The sequence below is a fragment of the Numida meleagris genome, chromosome Z (assembly GCF_002078875.1).
Source record: "Numida meleagris isolate 19003 breed g44 Domestic line chromosome Z, NumMel1.0, whole genome shotgun sequence".
NCBI classification, from domain to species: domain Eukaryota; kingdom Metazoa; phylum Chordata; class Aves; order Galliformes; family Numididae; genus Numida; species Numida meleagris.
The window spans coordinates 20943462-20969488 of NC_034438.1; the positions used below are offsets into that span (position 1 = coordinate 20943462).

Consider the following 26027-nt stretch of genomic DNA (forward strand, 5'->3'; position numbering starts at 1 on the left):
AAGTAACTCGTCCTTCACAGCAAAGAATAGGTATGGTGTGATTTTGGTTGGTGAGCTATGGCTTTATTCGTAGAGGCTCCTATGATGCTATGTTTTGGATTTGTGGTAAAAACAGTGGTGATAACACACCAACGTTTTAGTTACTATTAAGCAGTGCTTAACACCAAGTCAAAGATTTTTCAACTTCTCATGCTGCCCTGCCAGTGAGGAGGCGGGGCCTGCACAAGAAGGTGAGACAGGACAGAATTACGACAGCCTATCCTCATCTCAACCCTTGAGTTCTTACACTTTTACCTTTCTGATGTTCTCCCTCATCACTCCTGGGGAAAGCAACTCAGATGCCTATCAGCATTAAACCAAAAGATAGAAAGAAGCCATGAATGACATGGGAGATGTAAGTACAGAAGGCCCTCAGCTTTCCCACAACTGTAACCCCATTCACATTCTTAGCAGCAGATTTGTCTTCCTTCTATCAAAGAAGTTGCCAAAAAACCAAAGGTTTAATAGCAGAATGGTATTACTTCTATTATAATAAAAATGCATAGATAATTTATCCAATACAAAATTAAGATTTTCAATGATAAATCTTTTTACCTGAGAACAAGTATGAACAGTTGAGTGATGCAACTCAGCAAGCCAATAAAAACAGGTTATGCCTCAAGAATATATTTTTAAACAAATAGCTCAAAGTTGAAAATAACGGCATATTTTAGTAAAGAAATCTAACATCATCAGGTATTTTATCTAAATAAAAATTTTAAGTGTTATCAATTCATTTCTGTTCAGTCAGCAGCTTATTCATGAACAGAAGCCAAGAACCAGCATATCCTAAATTTTATTCAATGTCATACTTTTGGTCTACATACTTCTAAGAAACACTTGAGGCTGACCTCTCTTAGAGAGAGGCTTACAAAGCACATGAACTATGAACTTATTCCATTGAACAACAGCATCCATTTAAAAGAAATAAGAAACATTTTTATTCTTTCCAGCTCCTCTTACTTGACCATATGCTATGCTGCAAGTGCTGCATATGAGCTTTGAAAGAAGCTAGAGAAGTGACTATAATATTCATCTAAAAATGCATTCCTATTTGGTCAAATAAAGTATTGGAAATCACTATTTGCTGTTTGTGTAGTGTTTCCAAAATGACAGGAATGTTAAGAAAAACAAGACTATTCTGGCATTAAAATATTCAAGAAAGTTGAGCCAATGTATGCATTTAGAGATTAACTAACAAAATTTACTAAGTTGAAAGGTACAAACAGGTACTGGACATGAGACATAAAAATGGATGCTATCTGAATACTAGTGATAAGGCAGCGTAAACTCTTATGATTTTCTAAAATAGCTTATCTGAAGACTTCACTCACACTTAGATTCTGAATGATTTTATTTTCACAGTGTCTGAAGACAATATGGAAGACCTACCACTTGCCTTAGTGGTTTGTGCTTTCAGTAAGCAATCTGGATTCCTGCATTGTTACAATAAATTGAAGTTTTTCATACTTTTCTTAGCCTGAAATCCCTGATGCCTACTAAATCCAAGACAGATATTTTAATACACTGCAGGAGGTTACCACTAAAGTTTCAGCTAGTACAGCATAATATAAAAGTATTAATTGAAAAAAAATTAAATGAACTACAGTTAAAAACCATGCCTAGGTAAATTACTATTAGTTTATTAGCAATATTTGCAAAGACGAAAAAAGAATATATCAGCTTCTTTTAAGACAGCATGAAGAAAGAACTATTTGCCCAAGTAGTTCTGTCCAAAAAAGGAAGCACAGACAAGAAACGGAGAAGAAACGATCACAGAAAGGAGAAACGTCAAAGAAAGTGACAGAATAATGAGTGTTTCTGATTCAAGGTAAAATATTTTAGGAAATTTGCTAACAATTATTTTCCATTTAACCAACTGATGGTGATAGGAATTATGCATTCTTTTCCAGAATCCAAAGTTTAAGTTATAGTAAAAATCACTTTAAGAGAACTTGAAGTACTAAAAGAAAATAGAATAATTGCTAGAAATTAAACATAAATGTCATGGTGGGAAGCATTTTATTTGAGTTTTGACTAGTTATACTATGATAATACAGTAAGATAGTCAATACGTACACATCCTAAGATGCTTAGATGAAAAACGTTGCAGAACTTTACATGAGCAAGCCTTACAGGTAAGCAGCTACTTACATTCAGGATTTCTTTTTTGCCACTGATAATACTCCGCTCTTAAAGCCTGAATTCGTGTCAGTAACAAGGAAACCTGTGTTAAAAGAAATTAAGCATCTTTTAAAGTATGTTGAATTGTACTGGAATGAAACAAGACAGAGTGGGATAAAAATTCACTGATTAGATTCATGCAGCAGAAACAAAAGAGTGATTTAAGAGTGGTAAAGAGGGATAAAAAGACTGTTTTATCCTTTGGAGGATTTCAAAAAGCAATTGCAGAGGTCAAGAAACGTTTTCACTCTTATTTCAGAAGGCAAAAATCAGAAATACTCAGATTTGGAATTTTCCCCTTAATTGCTTTTGTAGTATCAGACAATTACAACTGAAGATAAGACACTAGTAGCATCAGTATTTCATATCCTTGACTGTCCTTTCATATATGGTAGATACGTGTTTACCATTAAATGGACAGACTGACAGATGCAATGACTAAACAAAAGATTTTCTTCCAAAAAAGCAGTAGTCAGATACATTTTCTACCAAAACTACATCTATGGACTCAACAACAACAACAAGCTTTAGATTACTGTTCTAGCTCACTGACATCACTGAAAATATAAGAGCAAAAAGACAATACTTCAGGAAAGTTTATTAAAAAACAATCACAAAACAACGACCGCCACCACCTAAATGATCGAGATTAATAAAAATTTACTTCATTTATTTTACTATGATCTGGAGAAAGAATATATATACATCATTACTATTCCATTTCCTGAAATTGGAGATTGTACATATTATTTTTCTTCAAATACACATACACATAATACACATTGTCAAGTTACAGTATAAGAAAGTAAACATACATTTAATTGCAGTAAGCACTGCTGTCTTCAACAAAAGGGACTACAGATTGTATTCAGCTTTTTCTCAGAAAAAGAATCATCAACCAAGATCTCATAATAAAATGAAGAACTAACACCTTAAGCTTGGCTTTTCACTACTCAAAATAACTTTGAAAATAACTTTGGAAAGCTTTTACAATATTAAACAGAACTGGAAAAGAAAATAAAAAACTAAACTAAAAAACATAATCCATCATACAAACGTTTTTTATTCTGTATATTCAGTGGTGTCATCTCTCTAGTAATACTGGAATACTACTTTTGACAATATCATCAGCCCACTCTGTTACCTTTTAAACTTGATACAAATGATCTACAAAATGTTTCATTACTCCAGTAGCTGGACATAAAGTATACAAATAAATTAACACTACCACTCAGAAACTGTAGATCGAGGTCTCTTCAACAAATACATACTGCAAATATATGCATAGATAGATGTCCTTCTCATGCTGTATTTATATATTCCTAGCAAAATATACTTCTCAATAAGGAAATCATTACATTGTAGACCAGAATCATCCTCAACCTTAAAGAATAAACCCCACAGAGTACACTGCAAGATTATGATCTTGAGGTGATTAAGGAGTGAACTTCACTAACTAGTTCAACAGCAAGAAAAAAAAAAACCAACACAGCTTCTTTGCCAGCCACAGCGTTAATAGAAGTGCCTATGTTAGGGCTTAAATTAGGATCACATAAAAATTGCTGACTGAGAGTCTAACATGACCTTTTCCTCTCCTCCTCATTTTTTATCATGAAATGCAATATACCCCTGCAACTCCATTTAATCATTGTCTCATTGGGAGATATTTTAAGAAAAGCTTATCTCCAAAGTTTAATTACATGGCCGTGATGGACTTCAATAAAGCTGGAGAAAAAAAACCCTGAGCCTGCACCCAATTAAGCCTAGACAAGTTATCTCTACTGCTAGGATTTTATCCAGTACTGAAGGCGAAAAATTGTGTTTTGTGCATATAAATATAGTTCTTTACATTTTATTTATTCTAGCTTATTAGTAGCAAGAAATTAAAATTAGTAATTAACTAGAAATTCAATATTTGAATGTGTTTGACAAAGAAATCTCTGAAAAAAGTGCTGTTTATCATTCAAATATACTGAATTAACCACCTGAATATACTTACAGAAATCATGTAGGATGGAGATTTATGAAGTCTATGTATTTCATCCACTCAACCAATATATTTTCCAAATGGAGGGTCCCCGCATAAATTCAATTTTAAAAGTTCCTATTTGGAATCTACAAGCAACTAAGCAATGAGCCAACAGTGCCTTTTTGCATGTTCCCCAAAATTCCAGGAGCTCATATTCATACACTCAGCATTGCTCAGGTCATTCCTAACTCAAGCACATCAGTTTCCTATTGATATCCACAAACAAGGAACAACCCTACTTTCCAAACACAAACTTCCACAGTAAAAGTAAAGAGATAAATAAAAAATAAAAATATTTTATTTTTAGAAAAGATGCAAATACACTGAGTCCAAACAGCTACCAAAGTTACACATCCCACCATTCCACTGTCCATGTTAGTTCTTTGTCAGGTTACATGGCAAGACTGCACTTAACCTCTTCCCTTTTTGCATTTATGCAAAAAAGCTGCACAAATGCAACTTTGCAGCATTTGCTGGGCATTGACATACTTCAGAATAAGTCTCAAAGTTTGTAAGAGTAAAGCCAACAACTTCACAGAGTAAGCAAAGATAATTTAGTTTTCTTCCTTTAGAAGGAAATATTCTGTCTATCTACAGGGAATATTTTATGGAGAATTAAAAAAAACTGCTTTACCTTGGCATCTGATTCTGGCACTGGTTCTGCTGTTAGAAGTGCTAGCTTGCTCTGACACTAGGTAGAAAGCACACAAAAGACAGACAATGTTTACTCATTCCTACCTTTTGGGGGAAATAAATATGATGTTTTAAAATTGCAGCAACAACTCTTTAAGGAAAAAAAGGTTTTGACTTGGCTCTTACAGTGTCCCTCAGAAGCTGCCCCAGAATAGCAAAAAAAAAAATATTTTGAAATCATACTGCAGAAAAAAGGAAAAAACTAAATTAATCGAAAAGTAGAAAAGCAGCAGCTAACACGAGATGCGCAATTTGAGAAAAATAGCAAGTTACAAGGGAAACATTAGCGCACAGAAAAATACTGAACTGATAAGAACATGAGAAACTATAAAAACACAACGGTCATGGACAACAAGGCTGAACAGGGAATCTGCTGTGAAGTTAACACAACCAGTGCTACTATTCTAGCTTTCCAAGTAAAGTAATCACATTATAACACACAGTTTTTGTTTCAACTCATTTAGCAGGTCAACATACTACACACTTGAGGAATGAGCTTTTTTTTTTTTTTTTTTAAAAAAGTGTGCAGCATTTCAGTTCCCACTGACTGCAGTGACATTAATACCAAGACTGAAATTCAGGCCACCACAGAGATACAAAAAAAGTCACCTGCTAAACTCTTTCTTGTTTTCTGTGTGTCAGCAATGTATTCTACTCCATGATGGGGCAGAATGGACAACTACTAAGCAGCAGAATTACAGAGTAATCCTTATTATTCTGTTTTGAAACTAAACACAATATAGGATTTCTCCAGTAAATATTACTAATGCTGGCACAATAAATGTAACATGACATCATAGACGATATCAACAGAGAAGCTAATTCAGTGATTATAAGTTCTTTACATTTTTTAGCTAAAACACGCCTATATCCAGAATGCAATGCCCTGGTGATGAGATACAAGATTTCAAAGATTTTTCAATTAAATTAAAAATAATAAACACTCTATCTTCCTTTCCTATCTGAAACTCTCTAAGAAAATCCACATCCTCCAAAATCATGCTAAGCAATACTTCTTTTGGTAACTTACTACGCTACTTCAGAAACCTAGAAACAGGATTTTCTGCTGCTTGTTAAGCAGTAAGATGCACACTGTGCAAAATTCTAAGCAACATGAAAAAGTGTTAGGTTTACACGCAAAGCTAATAATAACCTATTATCATTTTAAACCTAAACAGTACATTTTATAAACCACAGTTTCTATGTACTTCATTCTGCTTTAAGATGTGAAGTATTTTTATGTAAATTTCTGTTCTTTTTAATGCATTCAACCTACAGTACAGAACAAACTAAGTGATGCATGAGTACCATGCAAAATAGAAGGTACGCAATATTATGTATTATAATACATAATAATAATATAATATAATGTATATTATGTAGAGCACAAGTTTTCGTTAGTCTCAGCAGAATTTATAAAATGCATAACATTCTCTTACAATTGTTAAGAGTTTACTTTGACTGGGACTGGCCTAATTAAAAAGAAAAATAAATACAACTTGCTCTAAAGCATTACTATTAGCATATTGGACCATCTGTCAAAAGAGATACATTTTATGACTGAGGTTGCAACTGCCAGCTTGCATGAATGTATGCTAGGAACATCATCCTTCTGAGTCTCTCTTCTCCTCCAATTCTGTCTTTCCTTTACTGAAGACCCTAAGTACTTGTGAATAGCAACCGATTCTCACCTTGCAGAACGCAAAAAGAGGATCTCCGTTTCAGTGTATTGGTATTACCAGAACACAAATAACTATCATTTCATTTTCCCCAAGTTTTAATGTATTCTCTCATTTTACTTTACTTAAGATGTAACTAAATCAGCACATTGTAAACAAAGATTGACTCTGCAAAACACTCTTCATCCCTGCCAACATGCCTGCCGTTGACCTTTCTGAAAGTCCTCATTTCACTGTTCTTGTCATTTCTTTCGAGGAGGTGTAGTAAACATGCAGTGAAGGGAGACGAGCAAGAAATTCTGACTAAAGTTAACAACAAATCTAGTCTAATATTCATCATTTGCGTACCTTTTCCATCTCCTTCCAAATATTATCACATTCACGCAAGAGTTCTTCCTTGGCATCTACAGGGCAAACGGAGTCGTTCATGATTTCTGGTAATTTTTCAGCCTATTAACAAGCAAATTGAGAAGTTACCATGCAGATCAACAAAAATTAACAGGTTACTGAATGATACCTGCTGCATTAGATCAAGTCCGTAACGGAGCAATCCCTTTGAATCCAAGAAGTTTTCAGTTAACTACTTTACATTTACAGATAGGATCAAATCGTTCAGTAACATCAGCTCACCATAATACTGTAGAAATATTTTGAAATAAGACACTGAGAACATTTTCAATTGAATCAGAAAGTGCAAAGTTTTCAAAAATGCCTTGGTTCATCTGGGCATCTTCTTTCCCGACAAAGAAACAATGTGAGAATAAGTGACAATCTACAAAACGGTTGTTTTCTTCCATATATCCTCAAAGTTCTTCAGCAGTTATCTCTGCTGCCTTCCAATAAATGTACTAGGCTATTTCTCCTTACAACAGTTTTCACTTGTTCATCAAAAAGTCTTTGAATTCAAGTGTTGTGGACACAAAGAACAAAAGAAGCTGAAAGATATGCAGATAAGTAAATAAAGAGGGCACAAAGATGGTGAGCAGCAAATGGTCACAGGTCAAATTAAAAACGTTGAGAAACTGTTGGGTTAAATAGGCACATGTTTGAAAATGCCATCTTAAAGTTAAGTCTATTGAAAGAAATATAAATGTCAACAGCATGTATGAGAAATACCAGGGCGGCAAAATGTTACTCAAAGGGAGAATCTGTTAAGGTAAAACAATGAACTGCAACTTCCTAACTGTACTAGAGGCAGTAAGTCTTTAAAGACGAAATAAGTTTCTTTGTCATCTTAACGATGCACAAATTCCTACGTAAATCTTACGAATTTTCAGAACAAAAAAGGATGCATCACAGAAAAATATGTTGAACTAATGAATAATTTCAAAAGAGCGAAATATTCAGCTAATACTTCCAACAGTCAAGGAAGCCATAGCAGAGTGGCCAAGAAAAAAATAAAATAATCAGAATTTCTCCTCAAATAGTGGTATTATTCTAACAAATGGAGAAGTAGCAGTATCTCTACTTAGCCTTCCTGGCAAATTTGTTGCATAAATAATTAAAAACAGAACACTAAGATTGCCATAATCTGATAAAATCTAACAGCATAGTTTTTGCAAAGGAAAATCATTATCTTCTTAAGAGTCTTGGAAAGTCTCCATAACATGAAAGAGAACTAGATCACATCATTTACTAAGAATTCTGAAATGCCTCCAGCAAAGTCCCCCACAGAAGGCTAATAAAGAAGCTAAGCAGTCCTGGGATGTGTTGTATTTTTTTTCTTAAACCAAAAGATGGCAAAGATACAAACAAAAATAAAAAAGCCTCAATAGATCATTTTCATCACTGCAAAAGAGCAACAGAGCCTAGCGACCCTGAAGGCTTAAAAAAAAAAAAAAAAAAAGGAAATAAAGCCTTTGGAAAGGAAACTTGAAAGGGGTGTTAGGGTGGAAAAAAAAGTCCTATCTTGCCCTCGCTCCCCATCTCCACTCAATAGCACAATCTGCCCTCGTGAAAATGGGACATTAAATAGATATCTCTAAATATCTAGCAAAAAAAGTGTTAATTCCTATGATGTTTTTAATATTGCTGAGCTTCAACATTTTCATGACCGATTTTACACAGTCAGAAGATGTACATATGTAAAGGAGAAACTATAGGCCTCAATACCAGAAGACAGATTCACTAATGATTACTGTGTAAGCTATCTACACAAAAGTACCATTTTTTTTTCAGATGTCTTTTCTCACAGCTAGCACTTTTCCCTTATCTCATACGGTAAGATTAGGTTTCCATTTGCTCCCCAAACCTCAAAGCCGGGTGCTTCTTTCATTAGTGTGTCACTAGCGTTTCTCCTTCAATACGTAATTCCTGCTTGCACCGTTTTTAGACGCACACAACTAGATAAAAGCACACACAGAAAAAAGAGTGCCAGGCTTATCTTCGTCATTCAAAAGCGAAGATTTTCATCTAACAAACGTATTAAATTCTTTTCCGAAGGTGACACACGAAGCACCGCTCCCCCCTGAGGAGCGACCCCCGCCAAGGGCAGCACGAGGACGGTGGGACACCTCACACAGCGGGCCTGGGCTCAGCCCTCCCCGGCGGTCGGAGGATCCGGCCCGATCCTCCTCAGCGCCTCGCGGGACCAACGGCCGCACCCCCAGCGCCTCCCTCAGCGGCTGCAACTCGCCAGCAAGACCGGGGCCTCCCCCGGAGCCCACGCAACCCCAAGGAGCCGCAGCCCTACCAACCGCCGCCGCCACCACCACCACCCGCCCTTTACCGCGGCGCTGCCGCTCGTCCCCGCCGCCTCAGCGCAGCCCGCGCCGCCCGCCCGCTCCTGCGCGCGCTCCGCGCTCATTGGCTGCGCTCCGTGGCGCCACTTTCGGGAGCCCGGCGGTGGAGAGGGGACGAACTGCGACGGGGGGGGAGAGTCGCGGGAAAGTGACGTCTGTCAGCATGGCGTCGTCCGAGCCGGAGCGCAAGAGGAAGGCGAGCGGGGCGGCGGAGGACGAGGAAGAAGACGAGGAGGATGGGGAGCGCTGGGTCGGGCCGCTCCCGGGGGAGGCGGCGCAGGCGAAGAAGAGGAGAGGTAACGGCTGCTCCCCCGGGCGGAGCCTTGGGGCGGCGGCGTGCGGGGCTGGGGCCGTGCGTCCAGAGTGCCCTCAGGCTGCCAGCCGCTGCTTCTCTGAGCCGGGGTTTTTGAAGCCTTTAGCGGAGGAGTTAACTCTCCTGCGTCACTGCCCTGGTTTGGAAGGTCGCCACAGGGTAGCTTCGACTGGGAGGAACCTTAAAGCCCACCCAGTTCCATCCCTCTGCTGTGGCCAGGGCTGCCTCCCAGCAGCTCAGGCTGCCCAGGGCCGCATCCAACCTGGCCTTGGGTACCTCCAGGGATGGGGCACCCACAGCTTCTCTGGGCAGCCTATGCAGTGCCTCACCACACTGAGTAAAGAATTTCCCCCTCACATCCAGTTTAAATCCATCCTCATTCAGTTTAAAATCGTTCTCCCTTATCCTATCACCACATTGCCCAATTAAGAGTCCCTTTGCATTTTTTCCATGGGCCACATTTCAGTACTGGAAGGCCACACTGAGGTCTCCCCAAAGCCTTCTCTTCTCCAGGCTGAACAAGCCCACCACCCTCAGCCTTTCTTCAGGGGATTGGTGCTCCAGACCTCTGATAGCTCTCTTCTGGACTCGTTCCAATAGCTCCACATCTTTCTTGTACTGGGGGCCCCTGGCCTGGATGCAGTACTGCAGGTGGTGGGGCCTCACGAGGGCAGAGGAGAGCGGGACAGCCACCTCTCTGTCTCTGTCACCATCCCTCTGTTGATGGAGCTCAGGGCACTCTTGGCCTTCTGGGCTGCAAGCATACAATGCTGGCTCACATCCAGCTTTTCATCAGCCAGCACCCCGAGGTCCTTCTCCTCAGGGTTATTCCCATCCATCCAGCCCATGTTTGTGGTTGCAATTGACCAGACCCAAGTGCGGCAGCTTGAGCTCGGACTTGCTGAACCTTCTTAGGTTCTCAAAGGTCCACTTTTCAAGCTTGTCAGGGATTGTCTGGCATCCCTTCCCAGCAGCATGTCAACTGCACCCTCAGTTTGGTGTCATTGACAAACTTGCTGAGGGTACGCTGAGTTAAGCCGTACTGTGCATGTCACCAGCAACAGCACAACAGCAGCTCCCACAAGAATGCCACTCATCTCTGGTCTCCACCTGGATGTTGAGCCACTGACCACAACTCTTTGAGTGTGACCATCCAGTGAATTCCTTATTGACCAAGTGGTCCATCCATTAGATCCATACCTGTCCATTTTAGATACAAGGATGTTGTGTGAGGCAGTGTCAAATGCTTTGTACAAGAAAGGTCATTACCTCCAGTTGCTCTTCCCTTATTCACAAAAGCACCAATCTACCAAATGCTACGCAGCTGCAGAAATCCACTAAATTTGTCAGGCAGGTTTGTCCTTAGTGAAGCTGTGCTGGCTGTTCTCAGTCACCTCTCTGTTCTCCATATGTCCTTGCACAATCTGCAGGACAATTTGCCAAGTTAGTAACAAATGCAATTACACAGATATTAATAGGATGTAAAAATAGGTGACAAGTACAGAAAATGAAATTATTTTAGGTGGGCAATTTAAGCAATGAAATAGTTATATGCTAGCACTTATTAAGCTGTCATACCTGAGTGGGACCCTGAATTTCTTAACAAGGATACATTTTCCTTTTGGAAGAGAAGGAGGTGTGGTTCACCTTCTATTTTCTGGCATTGCGTTAAAAATTATGTTGGAATTCTTTCTACATATTGAGAAAGCCAAAGTAATAGGTACTCTAAAAGGGAGCATCTGCATGGATAAAAAGGGACTTTGAATGGCTTCAATATACCTTGAATCGAGAAATCTGAGCCCAAGTGTAAAGCCACAGTGGAAATCCCTTTTATTCTGTTTGCAGAAACCCCTACCGTATTCTTTACTAAAATAGCAATAAGCTATTCAAAGGTAATAACAGCAAAAAGAAGCTTAATGGAGGTTTTTGTGAACATTTTTATGAAAACAGCATTTCTGATTTTCCTTTTATTTTCTTCAGTCCTTGAATTTGAACACGTCTATCTTGAAAATCTACCATGTGCTTCAATGTATGAACGCAGTTACATGCACAGAGATGTCATTACACATGTGGTGTGTACTAAGTAAGTCTGTTTTTTTCCTGTTTATTGTCACCAGATACGTATTCTTGTATGTACAAGGAAACCTTCACTGCAAAAGATTAATAACAGAAATTTGTTATGTCTAGAGGTGGTATTTTAAGTGTGGTCATGTCCCTGAGCTGCTGGATTTCAAGGAGCATTTGGACACTTAGACATAGGGTTTAATTTGTGGGTGGTGCTGTGTGGAGCCAGGAGTTGGTCTTGTTGATCCTTATGGGTCCCTTCCAACTTGGGATATTCTATGATTCTGTTTTTTGAAGACTGTGTAAAGGAGAGGGCTTTCAGAAAAGCACAGTAGAAGTTATATAAACAGACAAAAAGGGATTCTTAAAATCCTTTTTGCAGTGTGCAGTATATACAGTAACAAAAAATACTGATTGCAACCAAATGAAATTTGCAACCAAATGAATTCAGCAGAACAGCAGATTGAGAAGAGAGCTTTCTTCTGTGGCAACCAGGCATGGACTCAGGTGTGAACGATCCAAATTGTTTATTACAGGTTCTGACATCCCTTGTATACATGCACAAGTTTCCTCTTTTAACTTTCCCACTCACCTTTACACATCAACAAAACATTCCACAAACACTCCTTAACTATGCATGCAGGCGCTTAACCAGTCAGAGCTACGAGTCGTTCCTTTTGCATTTCTCCTCTTCTGGAGATGTCCTTGGTTCTCAGCATTGCTTTCTCACGCAGTTTATTTTTGCTCCGCAGTTTCTGCTCTGAATAGTCTTTCTTGTATCCCCACATTCTTCTCTACTATATGAGTGTGTCTGTCTATCTGTCTATCTAAATGTATATATATAGAGAGAGAGATTTTTTTTTTATTTATTTAGTAGCAAATAATACCTGGTGTGAAACCAGAGCTAAAGGAGTAGTAAAAATTACATGGACAAAAGACATAATATTGTGTATTTCTGTTTTTCTTTTTTTGAAATTGTAGGACAGATTTTATCATCACAGCAAGTCATGATGGACATGTAAAATTCTGGAAAAAAATAGAAGAAGGGATCGAGTTTGTTAAACACTTCCGTAGCCACTTAGGTGAGAAGTTGTGGGTCATTTTTTGTTTATAAAGGCGCTCCGCCTTGCACCCTGCCTTAGTTTGAAGAGAGGATACAATCTGAGAGGAGAGAGGTTCTGGAATCCATTTACTGCAGTCAGGGATTAAATGACCTCGTGCTTAATTCTCCCTGTCCTTTTACATTCTGCTCCCAAACTGCGGGAGGAATAGGGTGGTAATAGAATATGCAGTATGAATCCTGCACAGATCGCTTATTGCCTTGTACCCTGCCTCTGGGGAGAATATCTAGGACAGGTACAAAGTATCTGTTGGAAAATAGAGAAAGAACAAGATGCATAGAATCCATGGATGTTTAAAAAGATATTACTTGAGGCCATGTTACCTTCATCCCTTATCATCTATGCTATGCAAGGCATTCACGTACTTGTTACTATTAGAAATCATGACCTGCTAAATGGAGAAGACATAACTTGATATAGAGACTGTCTCAGTAAGAAAAATAAATAGAAGTATATTTTGTAAAAATACAATGTTATGGTGAGTTTTTGATCTTAAGCATCAGCTTCTCATTATATATGGAAACAACATATGAGAATGAACCCTACCAAGCAAAAACAAGAAAAACAAGTATTGTGAAGTCTCGGTTGTAGAGTAATTTTGATTCTTAATGAACATTAATAGCAAGACTGCAAGAGTTAGCATTCTGTTGCTGTTTTTCTCTTGAGAAATGCAAGCCTAAAAGTGCTTTTGTTTTTCTTCTGTGCCATAGTCTTGTTCTCCCTCTTTTTTTTTTCAGTTAGCATTTTAAATTAAAGTTGTTATTAGAATAAACTTCCACTTACGTAGATAGTAAGTGGTCCATCCTCACCGACCAGATAGTTAGAAATTATAGGATACAAAGTGTGTGTTTAAAAAAAATACCACAAAAGAACAGCAAAAAGCAAACAAAAAGGACCCTCACATCCTCACATAATTTTTTGCTTCAAAACAGTGTGGAGAAACTGCTGAGACAGCTATAGATGTCTATAAGTGTTTAGTTTTTGGTGTTTTTTTCTGTTTGTTTTTCCTATGAGGTACTGAAACGATAGATATGCCTTTCCTTGTTTTAATACTATGTTAACTTGTTTTGATAGGTGTTATTGAGAGCATTGCTGTTAGTTCGGAAGGGGCATTATTCTGTTCGGTTGGAGATGACAAAGCGATGAAGGTGTTTGATGTAGTCAACTTTGATATGATCAACATGCTGAAACTTGGGTAAGTTGCTCAGTTCTTGAAAATGCTTACTTAGGATTATGATTAGGGGTTATTTTGCATCAGAGGTAAGTAAATAATTTTACTTGATTTTTTTTTCTGATCAGATGAAGCTGAGTACTTTACATTAACCAAAATTCTTGACTGACTATAGAAAAGTTTGACTGTATGCACCCTTCATATGAGTGCAGTATGACTACACTCATTTTTGTTGTCAAATGTTAGGCAGAAGGATATGCTTTTTCTTAAATCATTTAGCTAGGCATCTTTTTTTTCTTTTCCTTTTTTCCCTGTTGTTTGTCACTGAATTTTAGAAATTATAACCAACTGATAGTTTCAGAAGTAAAGAAACTTGGCCCGTGTACATTATTTGCCATCATTTATTGTCTTAGGGATAATCTTCTATTAAAAAGACCCCTGTTTTCCTTAATCTTGCTTTTGTTGCACAGTAGGTAGCTAAAAAACTTGGAAGAGATAGGACTGGAGATTATTGGAATTATATCAACAACAGAGGAAAACAAACCCTGCGTTTTCATTTCAGACTGTGGTCAGAAAGTAGAAGGATCAATGAGTGCTCTGCCAAGAATCATAGAATCATAGAGTGGCCTGGGTTGAAAAGGACCTCAAGGATCATTGAGTCTCAACCTCCCTGCCAAGTGCAGGGTCATCGACCACTAGACCAGGCTGCCCAGAGCCACATCCAGCCTGGCCTTGAATGCCTCCAGGGATGGGGCATCCACAACCTCCTTGGGCAACCTGTTCCAGTGCGTCACCACCCTCTGTGTGAAAAACTTCCTCCTAATATCTAACCTAAACCTCCCCTTAGTTTAAAACCATTCCCCCTTGTCCTATCACTATCAACCCATGTAAACAGTCGTACCCCCTCCTGTTCATAGGCTCCCTTCAAGTACTGGAAGGCCACAATGAGGTCTCGCCGGAGCCTTCTCTTCTCCAAACTAAACAAGCCCAGTTCCCTCAACCTTTCTTCACAGGAGAGGTGCTCCAGCCCTCTCATCATCATCGTGGCCCTCCTCTGGACCTGTTCCAAGAGCTCCACATCTTTCTTGTGCTGGAGGCCCCAGGCCTGGACACAGTACTCCAGATGGGGCCTCACAAGAGCTGAGTAGAGGGGGACAATCACCTCCCTCTCCCTGCTGGCCACTCCTCGTTTAATGCAGCCCAGAACACAGTTGGCCTTCCAGGCTGCCAGTGCACACTGCTGGCTCATGTCCAACTTCTTGTCCACCAGGACCCCCAGGTCCTTCTCTGCAGGGCTGTTCTCCAGGAGATCTTTCCCCAGTTTGTATAAATACCTGGGATTGCCCCGGCCCAAGTGCAGCACCTTGCACTTGGCCTTGTTGAACCTCATTAGGTTCTTATGGGCCCACTTGTCTAGCCTGTCCAGGTCCCTCTGGATGGCTTCCCTTCCCCCTACTGTATTGACTACACCACTCAGCTTGGTGTCATCTGCAAACTTGCTGAGGGTGCACTCGATGCACTGTCTATGTCATTGATGAGGATGCTGAAGAGCATCGGTCCCAAGACCAACCCCTGAGGGGCACCAATAGAATGGTGTTCCATTGGACAGAAATGGATGAATATGGAATGGACACCATATGAGAACAGTACTGATGTTTCCACAAGCCTTGTAATATTAGAGACTGTTCCATGTAGCCTAGTATTTATTAGATGATTTTGAAACTCCGGTGAAGTATAAAGTCAAAAATGTTCATTATTGACATAGTTCTTGTAATTGAAATTAGCGCCAAGACTTCCACTGCTTTGAAGGCTGTTAAAACTGATATCTAGATACTTTTTAGAAAGCACGTATAAATGCTTATCTTAGCTGCTTTATGGATGTAGTGTTAGCAATATCCTCCAGATAGTGCACTAAGCCCATAGGAATTGATTACCTCTTGGCTGTCCGCTGTGGAAAGATTCCCATTAGTGTTAGTATTTGTTTTTGCTGGTGTTTTGTACTTAGCAGCCCTGTATGTCACTACAACATCCGTAAAACTATGTAATGAAATCAAATGAACTTAATATTAAAAAAAAACCTTAAATTCAGTGTTATGGTAGAAGGTGCCTTTTTTCTCTGTGAGAATTCATGGGAAACTAAGGTGGAATTTAAATCCATTTTGTATCAGGGATACTTGAATAATACTGTTAGTGTTTGTCTGTAGTATATCCCCTGACATATCTTTAAATAGTTTTTCTCAGAATCAGTAATCAAAACTCCCCTTCCCTGTATATTTTGCCAGGGATAATTGTGTTAGACCTGAAGTGATCTCTTCAGTGAAGAAGAGGAAAGTATACAGCTGTAATAGAAGCAGTGTTGTGAAGACCGTTTTAAATTTAATGTCCATTTCTTTATCTTCAGTTTTGATGCTTATTGGGCAGCTAATTTCTGTTGACCTCATAAATTATTAATAGCTGTTTGCTCCAACTTGTAATGGTTAATGTAGAATTCATTCGTGCGTATAATTGATTCAGCTTGCATTAACTTGTTTGTCTGTTTTGATGGGAACGTGCCAGTATGATGTATGGTTGATTAGCTTCGTCTGAAGCTCTTGAGATCCTTTCAGTTTTAACTAATGTGTACTGTGCAACTGCCTGCAGATTCCTATGCTGTGTGCTTCCCTTAATCATCGAGAGGGTGGCAGCTATTTCTGCAGAAAATGTGGACAACATAGCACAGAGCTATGGGCCATCATATTCATTCTTCCTCACAGACTTTTAATTTTTTTTTAATCCAAAAGATTTGTATCTGGCATCTGTCAGGCCTTTAGTATCAGTTTGATAAGATGCTGTGAGTTTCCTATGGAGACTGTATCATTTCTTTAATGTCCAACATTTAGTTCTAGAGTTCCAGTTCTCAGAATCTTTGCTTACAGACTTTTTTAAAAAACAGGTATAATGCAATTATTGACCGTATCTCTGGTTTGTCTTATTTGTGGAGCACATTCAGTTTTAGCAAATGTGTTCCTATGTAGGTTGCTCTGAGAGTAATGTGTCCTACTTGTTGCCATGGAAATTACAACAGATACAAAGAGTACAGTAACACTATTTGATAGAGCAAATTCTCAGCTACAAAACACTGTTTCAACACAGTCACCCCTATTAGATATGCATTTTCACCAGCAGTGAAGAAAAGCCAGCATGCTGTGCTCGTAAAAATCTTCACGGTTATCCAGAACATGGCTCATGTTTCATGCAACTGTCATCACTGCTGAAAAACACCGCCCACTGCCTCACTGTGCTCATATCCACTGTTTGGCCTCCATTAACATTCAGCAAGCATCAGCGAATGTCAATAGGTGTCATTTTTTCTGCTGGAGGAATTCAGTGACACACCGTTGTTTCATATGCACTCCCATGTTGGATGACATTTTGTCAGAATGCCCCTCTGCTGCCATCTGATGCACAGCAACAAAATGTAACAGAATATTGGGAAGATTCAACCTCTGCCTCTGACATCGTGGGCCAACGTAATAAAACAGGAGACATTATTTTCACAGCAGTCCTCATATATTCAGAACAGTTATGTATAAATTTACTGTGATTGTCATAATTTTCTTTATATCTGTATAATTAACTTTTGTTTTCTGAAAACCTTGTTATACTTTAAGTAAGTATATGCCAAAGGTGCAGTTATCTTCATTTGCATTGACACATTAATCACTACAGCTGAAAGAAAAGTGCTACTGAGTCACAGAAGATGAGTAAAAATCTTGAATGCTGCTCAGTGCTATTTAGTTGGTTTTCCATCATATTTCTTCTTTTATACCCACCTTCTTCTACCTCCACTTTCTGTAACAGCCTCTTTATGAAATAATATGGAAGTAACAGAAATTGGCTGAACCATCTGTTGATTTGTGTTGTTTGGAAAAAGCTTGGTGATAACAGCGTTAAATTTTAGCAAGTCTAGTAAATAAAGTTGAAGGTTTGCATCTGATATTTGGTTTCAGATTTGTGACTTAGCTTGATTCTTATCTAAGTAAAACCAGTCTTTTTTTTTTTTTTCCTTCTACTTTTTGTTGCAGCTACTCCCCTGGCCAATGTGAATGGGTATATTGCCCTGGAGATGCCATATCTTCTGTTGCAACATCCGAGAAGACCACAGGAAAAATATTCATCTATGATGGACGAGGAAATAACCAGCCACTCCATGTTTTTGATAAACTCCATACATCCTCTCTTACTCAAATACGGTTGAATCCTGTCTACAAAGTAGTTGTGTCCTCTGACAAATCTGGAATGATCGAGTATTGGACTGGTACTCCTCATGAATATAAATTTCCCAAGAATGTGAACTGGGAATATAAAACAGATACTGATCTGTATGAATTTGCTAAATGCAAGGCTTACCCATCCAGTATAAGTTTTTCACCTGATGGCAAGAAAATGGCCACTCTTGGGTCTGACAGAAAAGTCAGAATTTTCCGATTTTTGACGGGGAAGCTCATGAGAGTCTTTGATGAGTCTCTGAGTGTGAGTTTGGTCTTGCTTCTCAAGTCTTTTTCTCTATTTCTTTGACTTTATTAATCAACACGTTCACCTACGTTATTATCTGTTTCTAAATCTGAGCTTCATTGCTGCATTTTTCATGCAGAAAACGTTTTCTCTGTTCTCTTCCTTGGCCCTTACATTGCTTTGCCCCAAAATTCTTACTGATGGTCGTTAGCTATTGAGTGAAACTGAGTTGTTAGTTTTCATCTGTTTTCATACTGCTAGATTTCTTTTTATTAGAAAGCAATGAGAAAAAATATTCAATAACCATAGTAATGAAAATAAATTGTAATATTTTAAAATCTTTGTTAAGACTGCTGCATGCTAGTTTTTCTTTGCTGGAATACAGTACAACAGCACGCCTATTAGATCATTAGAATAGTATTACTTGTGTTTAATTCTTCAGATAAGTTTGAGCTGGGTTGGATTCTTCTCAGTCTTGGATTCTGTATTTTCTAAGCATGTGGATTGGTGTTTATCTGGATTAGGGTGTAAGTTAGCGTAATAGTGATTGTTGTTTTTTTTCTGTAGATGTTTACTGAACTTCAGCAGATGAGACAGCAACTACCAGACATGGAGTTTGGCCGGCGTATGGCAGTTGAGCGTGAGCTGGAGAAAGTGGATGCAGTAAGATTAATTAATATAATCTTTGACGAAACTGGACACTTCGTTCTCTATGGAACAATGTTGGGCATTAAGGTCATAAATGTAGAGACTAACAGGTAAGTGTTAGTGAGATGTGTGGAGATAAATTTATTTAGAAGTCTATAGTTAATTACTCACATTTAAAACTTGACATGACTGGATGCCACTAATCTTTTTGTAACCTGAGAGCCTTCAGTTAGACTGTTGATTAAAAATATTCCCTTGCTTATTAATGGATTATTGCAATTCAAAGCTTAGTAAAATGAGAAAATATGTCAAGCATATTCATATTAAAAATGAGTAACCAATTAATCTTTGATTAACAGTGTGATAAAGTAAATGTGGATCATGCAGTTTGTCTTCTGTAGGGTAGGGAGGCTGACTAGTAAATTATGTAGCAAGTTTGAATAGAGAAGCATTATAAATACAGCTATTAAAAATTGTTTTGAGGTGGCTTTGGAATTTTGCTTTGAGTCTCTTGCAGTCAGAAAAGAGACATTTCTCTGACTGTGAGCAGCTAACAGTCTTTACACTTCTTTACATCTTGTACTTCAGGTGCATTCGTATCTTGGGAAAACAAGAGAACATCAGGGTGATGCAACTAGCTTTGTTCCAGGGAGTTGCAAAGAAACATCGTGCTGCAATCACTATAGAAATGAAGGCATCTGAAAACCCTGTTCTCCAAAATATCCAGGCAGATCCAACAGTCATTTGCACAGCTTTTAAAAAAAATAGGTTTTACATGGTGCGTGTGATATCCATTTAAGTAACTCTATTCTTCTACTGAACTTTTCTGTTATTTTTTAATTTTATACTCGTGCCTTTCCAGTGCCTTTTGTCTTAAACATTTGCAAATGCAACATTTCTAGCAGCATCTCTTTAAATTGCAAGTAGATTCCAAAATTTTTAGTTTGAACTATCTAAAAATTGATTAGAAATAGTGTTGTAGTCTAATTTTGTTTTCACTATTGCTCAGGCAGTTAAAGAAACTGATTTTTTTAGCTGTCTGAATTAGAGTTGGTCTAGTTAAAGAAACTTAAATAAGAACATTTTAAAAAATCTAAGAAGATGTTATGCCTACAAAGAAACAATTAACTGACTGTGTGAAAAATTTAATAAACATAACTGAGTTCAGAGTAGTGTCAGGTGGATTACAGGTAACACAGACAGGATCTGTGTTAGATCGCAGATTTAGATTTTAGAAGAGATGCGATGTATCAGCCTAAGAATTCTGGAGGAGTTAGTAGTTGATCTGGGACATGATCACAGCAGGGGTTAGAGGCCAGTCTGTTGTTACTTCTGCTTGAATTTGATCACGTTTTCAGTTGCTGCAAAGTAGTGTGTTTTCTAAATCTTTGTGTGGTTAGTATATAGTATATCATAGAATATACTACTATAAACAATTTGACAAGAAAGGAAGGAAATTCAAATTTGGTATGGAAACATTGCTCATTCTGGGTAGTGCATGACTATATGGCAAGTGAATGCATGCAGAAAACTAGTGATTGTCATTTGATACGCAGTTGTACTTGCTTCTTTGGCTTCTTGTGCACGCTAATATTTATTGTATTTCTTGCTTCTTTAAGAAGTGCTTCAAAAATTTCATTTCTGATGTTTTTCCTGCTTTGAGTTGAATTTGTTGTTTTTGCTGTTTTTGTATTAATAATGGGATAGGAGAATTTAGTTTCACTTTATGGTCAAATCAAAAGTTTTGTAATGAAACCTGCTGTTCTGTCTGAATATAATGGAATACACTAATGCTCTCATTCCTTTCTAAAGGAAAGGTGCTGAACTACTGTTGTGGGCTTTATGTTAAAATGAGGAAGTAGTTTAGAAATTAACAGAAATTATAAAAAGTTTCTTGCACCTGCATGTATTTGTACAGAAATTTGTGACTGGAGAGAAACACTGATAGCGCACAGCACTGAAATGCCATCTGTGAATTCTTTACATTTCAGATCTAGTTGAGTGTCTTAAGAGGTTAAAACTCTTCACACTGACGTCTTGGGTGTAGACTGTTGTGTAAGATAAAGAAAAAATATAGAACACAAACTGTTACCTTCCTTTCTTCTGTTCTTCAGTTTACTAAGCGTGAACCAGAAGACACAAAGAGCGCAGATTCAGACAGAGATGTCTTCAATGAGAAACCTTCGAAAGAAGAGGTCATGGCAGCCACCCAGGCAGAAGGTCCCAAAAGAGTTTCAGACAGTGCCATTATCCACACAAGCATGGGAGATATACATATTAAGCTTTTTCCTGTTGAGTATGTATTTGGTGTTTTTTCTGTTAACTCTGTTTCTCCTTCCTTCTGTGCTTTTTGGTGGCCGTACCCAAGCCTTACCTTTCAAGCTGGGAATAGTTCTTTTCCTCCTCGTTTTCTATGGTCCTTGTTTCTAGCCTGTTAGTACATCAAGCTACCAGAATGTGACTCTTGATGAACACAGTAGGACAAAAATAGGTCAAAGCAACAGTGGGGTGTCAGGTTTGTCAGGGTCTAATTTTTTAATTTTTTTTTAATTGCTGGTTGAGGAAGCTTATTCCTTTATTAACTTTCATTCTCTCTCTAAACCTCAGATGTGGCTAGGTCATAGTGGTCTTCTATGCAAGCTACATATTGTTGTAAGGCAGTGCAGTTTGAGTCTGTCTTGAAAGAGAAGAATGATGGTGGCAGCAGCGGTAGGTGTGGCAGTGGGTCTGTGTAAGCCAGTGGAATAGTACTGTTTGCAACTTCCAACGTGTGGCAGTGTATTACATTTGATGGTAGTGCAGACCCTTCAAGAGCAACTTAAAATTTATACCAATATTAGTGCAATGTATATCCAAAACTAGGCACATAATTGACAGTTTCATGCATGATTATGAGGTACTTGTGTCAGCATGTCTGCTTCACGATACTAATACATGCAGTGATTTTGTTATGAAACAATACATTTATCTGTTGAGTTTGCTATAAACAGAAAATTAAAACTATTTAAATGTAGGCCATGTTTCTCCAAACCAAATTCATGTTTTGTCACAAGCACAGATAAGGCAACACAGACTGTTTCACCCTGCAGAGCAGTTAAGTCTTCGATTTCTATATTAAATGATGTCTCCTTGCATGAAGCCGTAGTTCCTGTAATTGTTACCTGTAGCACATAGGTTGCAGTAACAGGACAGCATGTACTAGTAGAAGTGATAGGCCAAGTTTTGTTATTTCCAATTTTTCTTTTTAAATTCTCATGCCAGTATATTTGCATGCATAATGCATGTATAGTATCATTAAGTTTATTGCAATATTTTACATGCATTTTTTAAAATAGAATTCTATCAGCCTTGGTTATTATTACGCTTGTCCTTTTCTAATATTTCCCTCTGACTGAACTTTGAAATTAAAATCTCTTTAAGATGAAAGTGATACAAAAAATGAAGTACAGCACTGAGGATGTGGCTTTGAATGCCCTTTGGCCAAGTTCTTGTGGACTGTAGTTGGCGAATGACTACTTCTGTACTGCGTTGTAGGAACTGGGACTGTAACCTGTCTGCTTCAATAGTTATTTTATCAGTGTTGTTTCACAAGATGTTTTAGAATATCATTTAGGTCCAAGTGAATGTTCCTATGGACATCACATGGATATTTTCTGGTTTGCTTGGGAAAATGTGTGTGACTGTTTAGATCTGCATATGTAGGTCTACTCTGGCATCTAAACCATTTCATAAAACTAGTCAAAGAGTTACACAAACAACTGCCACTCTGGTAGCATCTCTTGAGGGAACGGGATAAACAAAAAACAATTTAAAGAAATGAAGTCAGAATGGTATAAGCTTTTTTTGTTTTGTTTATATTAAATCAAAAGCAATATTCCATCTGTGCAGCCTTGTTCTGATCAGTGTTTGTCAGCAGTTTTACAGGAGAACAAGCTCTGTGCTGACTGTAAAATCGCTCTATAATACTAAAACAGGGCAGTTTATATTCTACTTCTACTACACAGCGCTGGAAACCTTAAGAGAATTAAAGAGGTAAAATAAATACTTTCTGCATATAGAGCTTATATTCCATAGTTGTCTTTGTGTATCGATAGAATATAAATAGAAATCTGGAGAAGAAACATGTAGTCTTGACTTTAAGAAAACAGATTTGGTTCCTGACCCCACTGCTGACCTCACATGTAATCATGCAACTCTGTACTCCTCTCAAGTTTTGTTTCCAGCTCAGGGTTTGAGGAAGTGGTAGGTTGGTTTAACCTTATTTCATGAAAGCCCTGCTGCAGTATGCTCAAACAGTGCTCAGCACAACAGGATCTGAATCTCACCTGAAATCTTTATGGCCTTGCCACAAAACGAATATTCAGTGTAGCCTGTGTTTTCTGTTGCATGATTTTAGGTGTCCCAAAACCGTGGAAAACTTCTGTGTACACAGCAGAAATGGGTACTACAATGGACACATATTCCACCGTATTATCAAGGTAACCTGTAAAGTTTAATTTTTTTGTTGGTTTATGTAATGTAATTTTGTGGTCAGCCCTCTTGTTACATTTTCATTTGCATTCACACGAAGGATTTCTGGAACAGTTTCACTATTCCCTGAAAGGTCTGAAAAATACTGAGATCCTAAAGGCCTTTACATCAAGTTTTTCAATAGTTGCCCTGCAACTGATAAGGTGGAAGACACCTGAAAGTTGAGAAAAACATCAGTTCAGCAATCCTGCATGAATTATGATTTTCTTTCATGTCAGAATAGCATCTCCTCTAAAGATCTTACTTACACTGCATGAGAAGCAAGTGAATATAGCCTAAGTCTTTGCAGAAGGTACAGACAGTTATGTTCTATCCTTCACTAGCAGGAACAGTGAGTAATCTCATTTGTGTAGTGATTTGTTGTTTGTTTTTTTCAATGTAAAAAATTAATTATTACCTTCATTCCTTACCCACCACATTTTAGCACTCAATTTTGTTGGAAGATATGATGCAAGCTTAAAAAAAAAAAGTAACCTAGCGTAAAACATTTTTGCTTATTTATTCCATGTGATGATTTAACATCTCACTTCTGTGCAGGGTTTCATGATTCAGACTGGTGACCCAACAGGTACAGGAATGGGAGGTGAAAGTATCTGGGGAGGAGAATTTGAAGATGAGTTTCATTCAACTTTACGACATGACAGACCATACACACTCAGCATGGCTAATGCAGGACCAAATACTAATGGATCCCAGTTTTTTATAACAGTGGTGCCAACTGTAAGTAGTATTAAAAGTTCAAGATGAGGCCTGATATGCTAACTGCATAGTAAAAATGCAGTAACTGTTCTGGTGGGAAAAGGAACACAATACTGTTCAAATAACCTTTAATTGTTACTTTGCAGCTAAATGCACACAAAGACGTACTGTGTGTAAACTTCACCAAAACAGATATCTAAGAAATAGGAAGGGCTGTGATCATGAGACCTTTGAACTTTAAATGGAGCAAGGACCTAATCTAATTCTTAGTAAAACCAGATGGTTTTGCAATTTTGTAGTACTAGAATATTTTAGATTAATGTACTGCTTAAACTCAACAGAAACCTAGCTATTGTTAAGACCATTCTAAGATTTTTGGATTAGTAGCAGGATACCTGCTTAAAGTTGCTGACTACTAGCTGTACAGAAAAGCCAGTATGCAGAGTCGAAAACTTCCATGCCAATATTTTGATCTGTATACAACTTCACAACAATAAATAAATAAATCGGGCAGTGAATCTCATGTGCAAAAAAGAATACCTTAAGATAGTACTTAGAGAAATTTCATTCTTCAGAGTCATGTGTCTTCTTAAGAAGTACCCATCTACCATAATTTTGAAGCTTATTAAATCACATCACTGCCTATATTCCAGTTGCTAATTGGGCATATTGTATGACTTTAAATTAGATAGTATTTTAGACTGGCATTTAAATTCAATTGTGAAACTACCATGAAATAAATGTGCATTTCAATGAAATGAATTTAAAATAAACTAGGAAATGTTGCTAAACTTAACGTCTGTAGCATTTGGGGAATGTAATTTAAAAGATGAGTCAGTATGCACTAGCTGCACTGCTAACAGCTGTTTTACACTGACTTACACGGCAAGTGTAAGATCAATAGTCTTTAAAATATATTCATGTTCACTTACTCTAGGTCACTCTCTTGTTTGGTATCTAACCTGCATGCTGCTATTTCAATCTGCCTTTTCTTTCTCCTCCTGTACCCCCAAACAGCCTTGGCTAGACAACAAACACAGCGTGTTTGGACGGGTGACTAAAGGAATGGAAGTAGTTCAGCGAATCTCAAATGTAAAAGTCAATCCCAAAACTGACAAACCCTATGAGGACATCAGCATCATTAATATCACAGTGAAGTAAGTCAGGAGTTGAAGGTTCCAGCTTAAACAGAAGAACGTCCCACGTTGTTGTGGGACCCAGGAAAGAACCTAGAAGGAATAAAAACCTTTTTGATAATTCCTGGATGTAGGAAGTGCCAGGACAAAAGCAAACATCAGTTCTATTTTTCATGTACCTAAAGTGCCCTAAGCCTGTATTTCTTGGTAACTTTGTCTTCTAAAGTAAAAATATCTGCATGTTTCTTAGAAAGTCTCTTGTTTTCCTTTGTCTCTTCTGTGCAAGACTGAAGATGCAAACCCACACCATGGTTCGTCATAGCAGCTTTAGTATAAAATCTGAATACAATCTGTACCTTTAATCTCTGACAGAGGAAGAGGTCAGAAGTAGGCTAGTAATAAGCTCTTCAACCATATGTACATGCATCAAAAATTAGACTGTGATATGTTTTGCTAGGATGACATATATAATTTACATCATCTACC

The 26027-nt window shown here is 38.0% G+C and overlaps 2 protein-coding genes across 8 annotated transcripts in view; one reads left to right on the top strand and one right to left on the bottom strand.

The window, feature by feature from the left end:
• The window catches only part of CENPK (centromere protein K), a 23676-nt gene extending 14197 nt beyond the window's left edge, over positions 1-9479 (bottom strand). Inside the window, exons 1-5 of one of the 7 annotated variants that reach the window (XM_021381591.1) lie at positions 9138-9342; positions 8876-8966; positions 6973-7074; positions 4887-4943; positions 2194-2266 (exon numbers count right to left, since the gene is read on the bottom strand). In XM_021381591.1, the coding sequence (XP_021237266.1) occupies positions 2194-2266; positions 4887-4943; positions 6973-7074; positions 8876-8899 (256 nt within the window). In that variant the 5' untranslated portion in view covers positions 8900-8966; positions 9138-9342. The other 6 variants (XM_021381593.1, XM_021381590.1, XM_021381595.1 and 3 more) reach the window with 6 other exon arrangements.
• PPWD1 (peptidylprolyl isomerase domain and WD repeat containing 1) lies at positions 9452-25790 on the top strand. Its single transcript, XM_021381575.1, has 11 exons — positions 9452-9661; positions 11659-11761; positions 12724-12824; positions 13938-14058; positions 18099-18546; positions 19096-19286; positions 19765-19954; positions 21291-21472; positions 23573-23654; positions 24244-24426; positions 25423-25790. The coding sequence occupies exons 1-11, from the start codon at positions 9529-9531 to the stop codon at positions 25564-25566; spliced, it is 1878 nt and encodes a 625-aa protein (XP_021237250.1). The 5' UTR covers positions 9452-9528; the 3' UTR covers positions 25567-25790.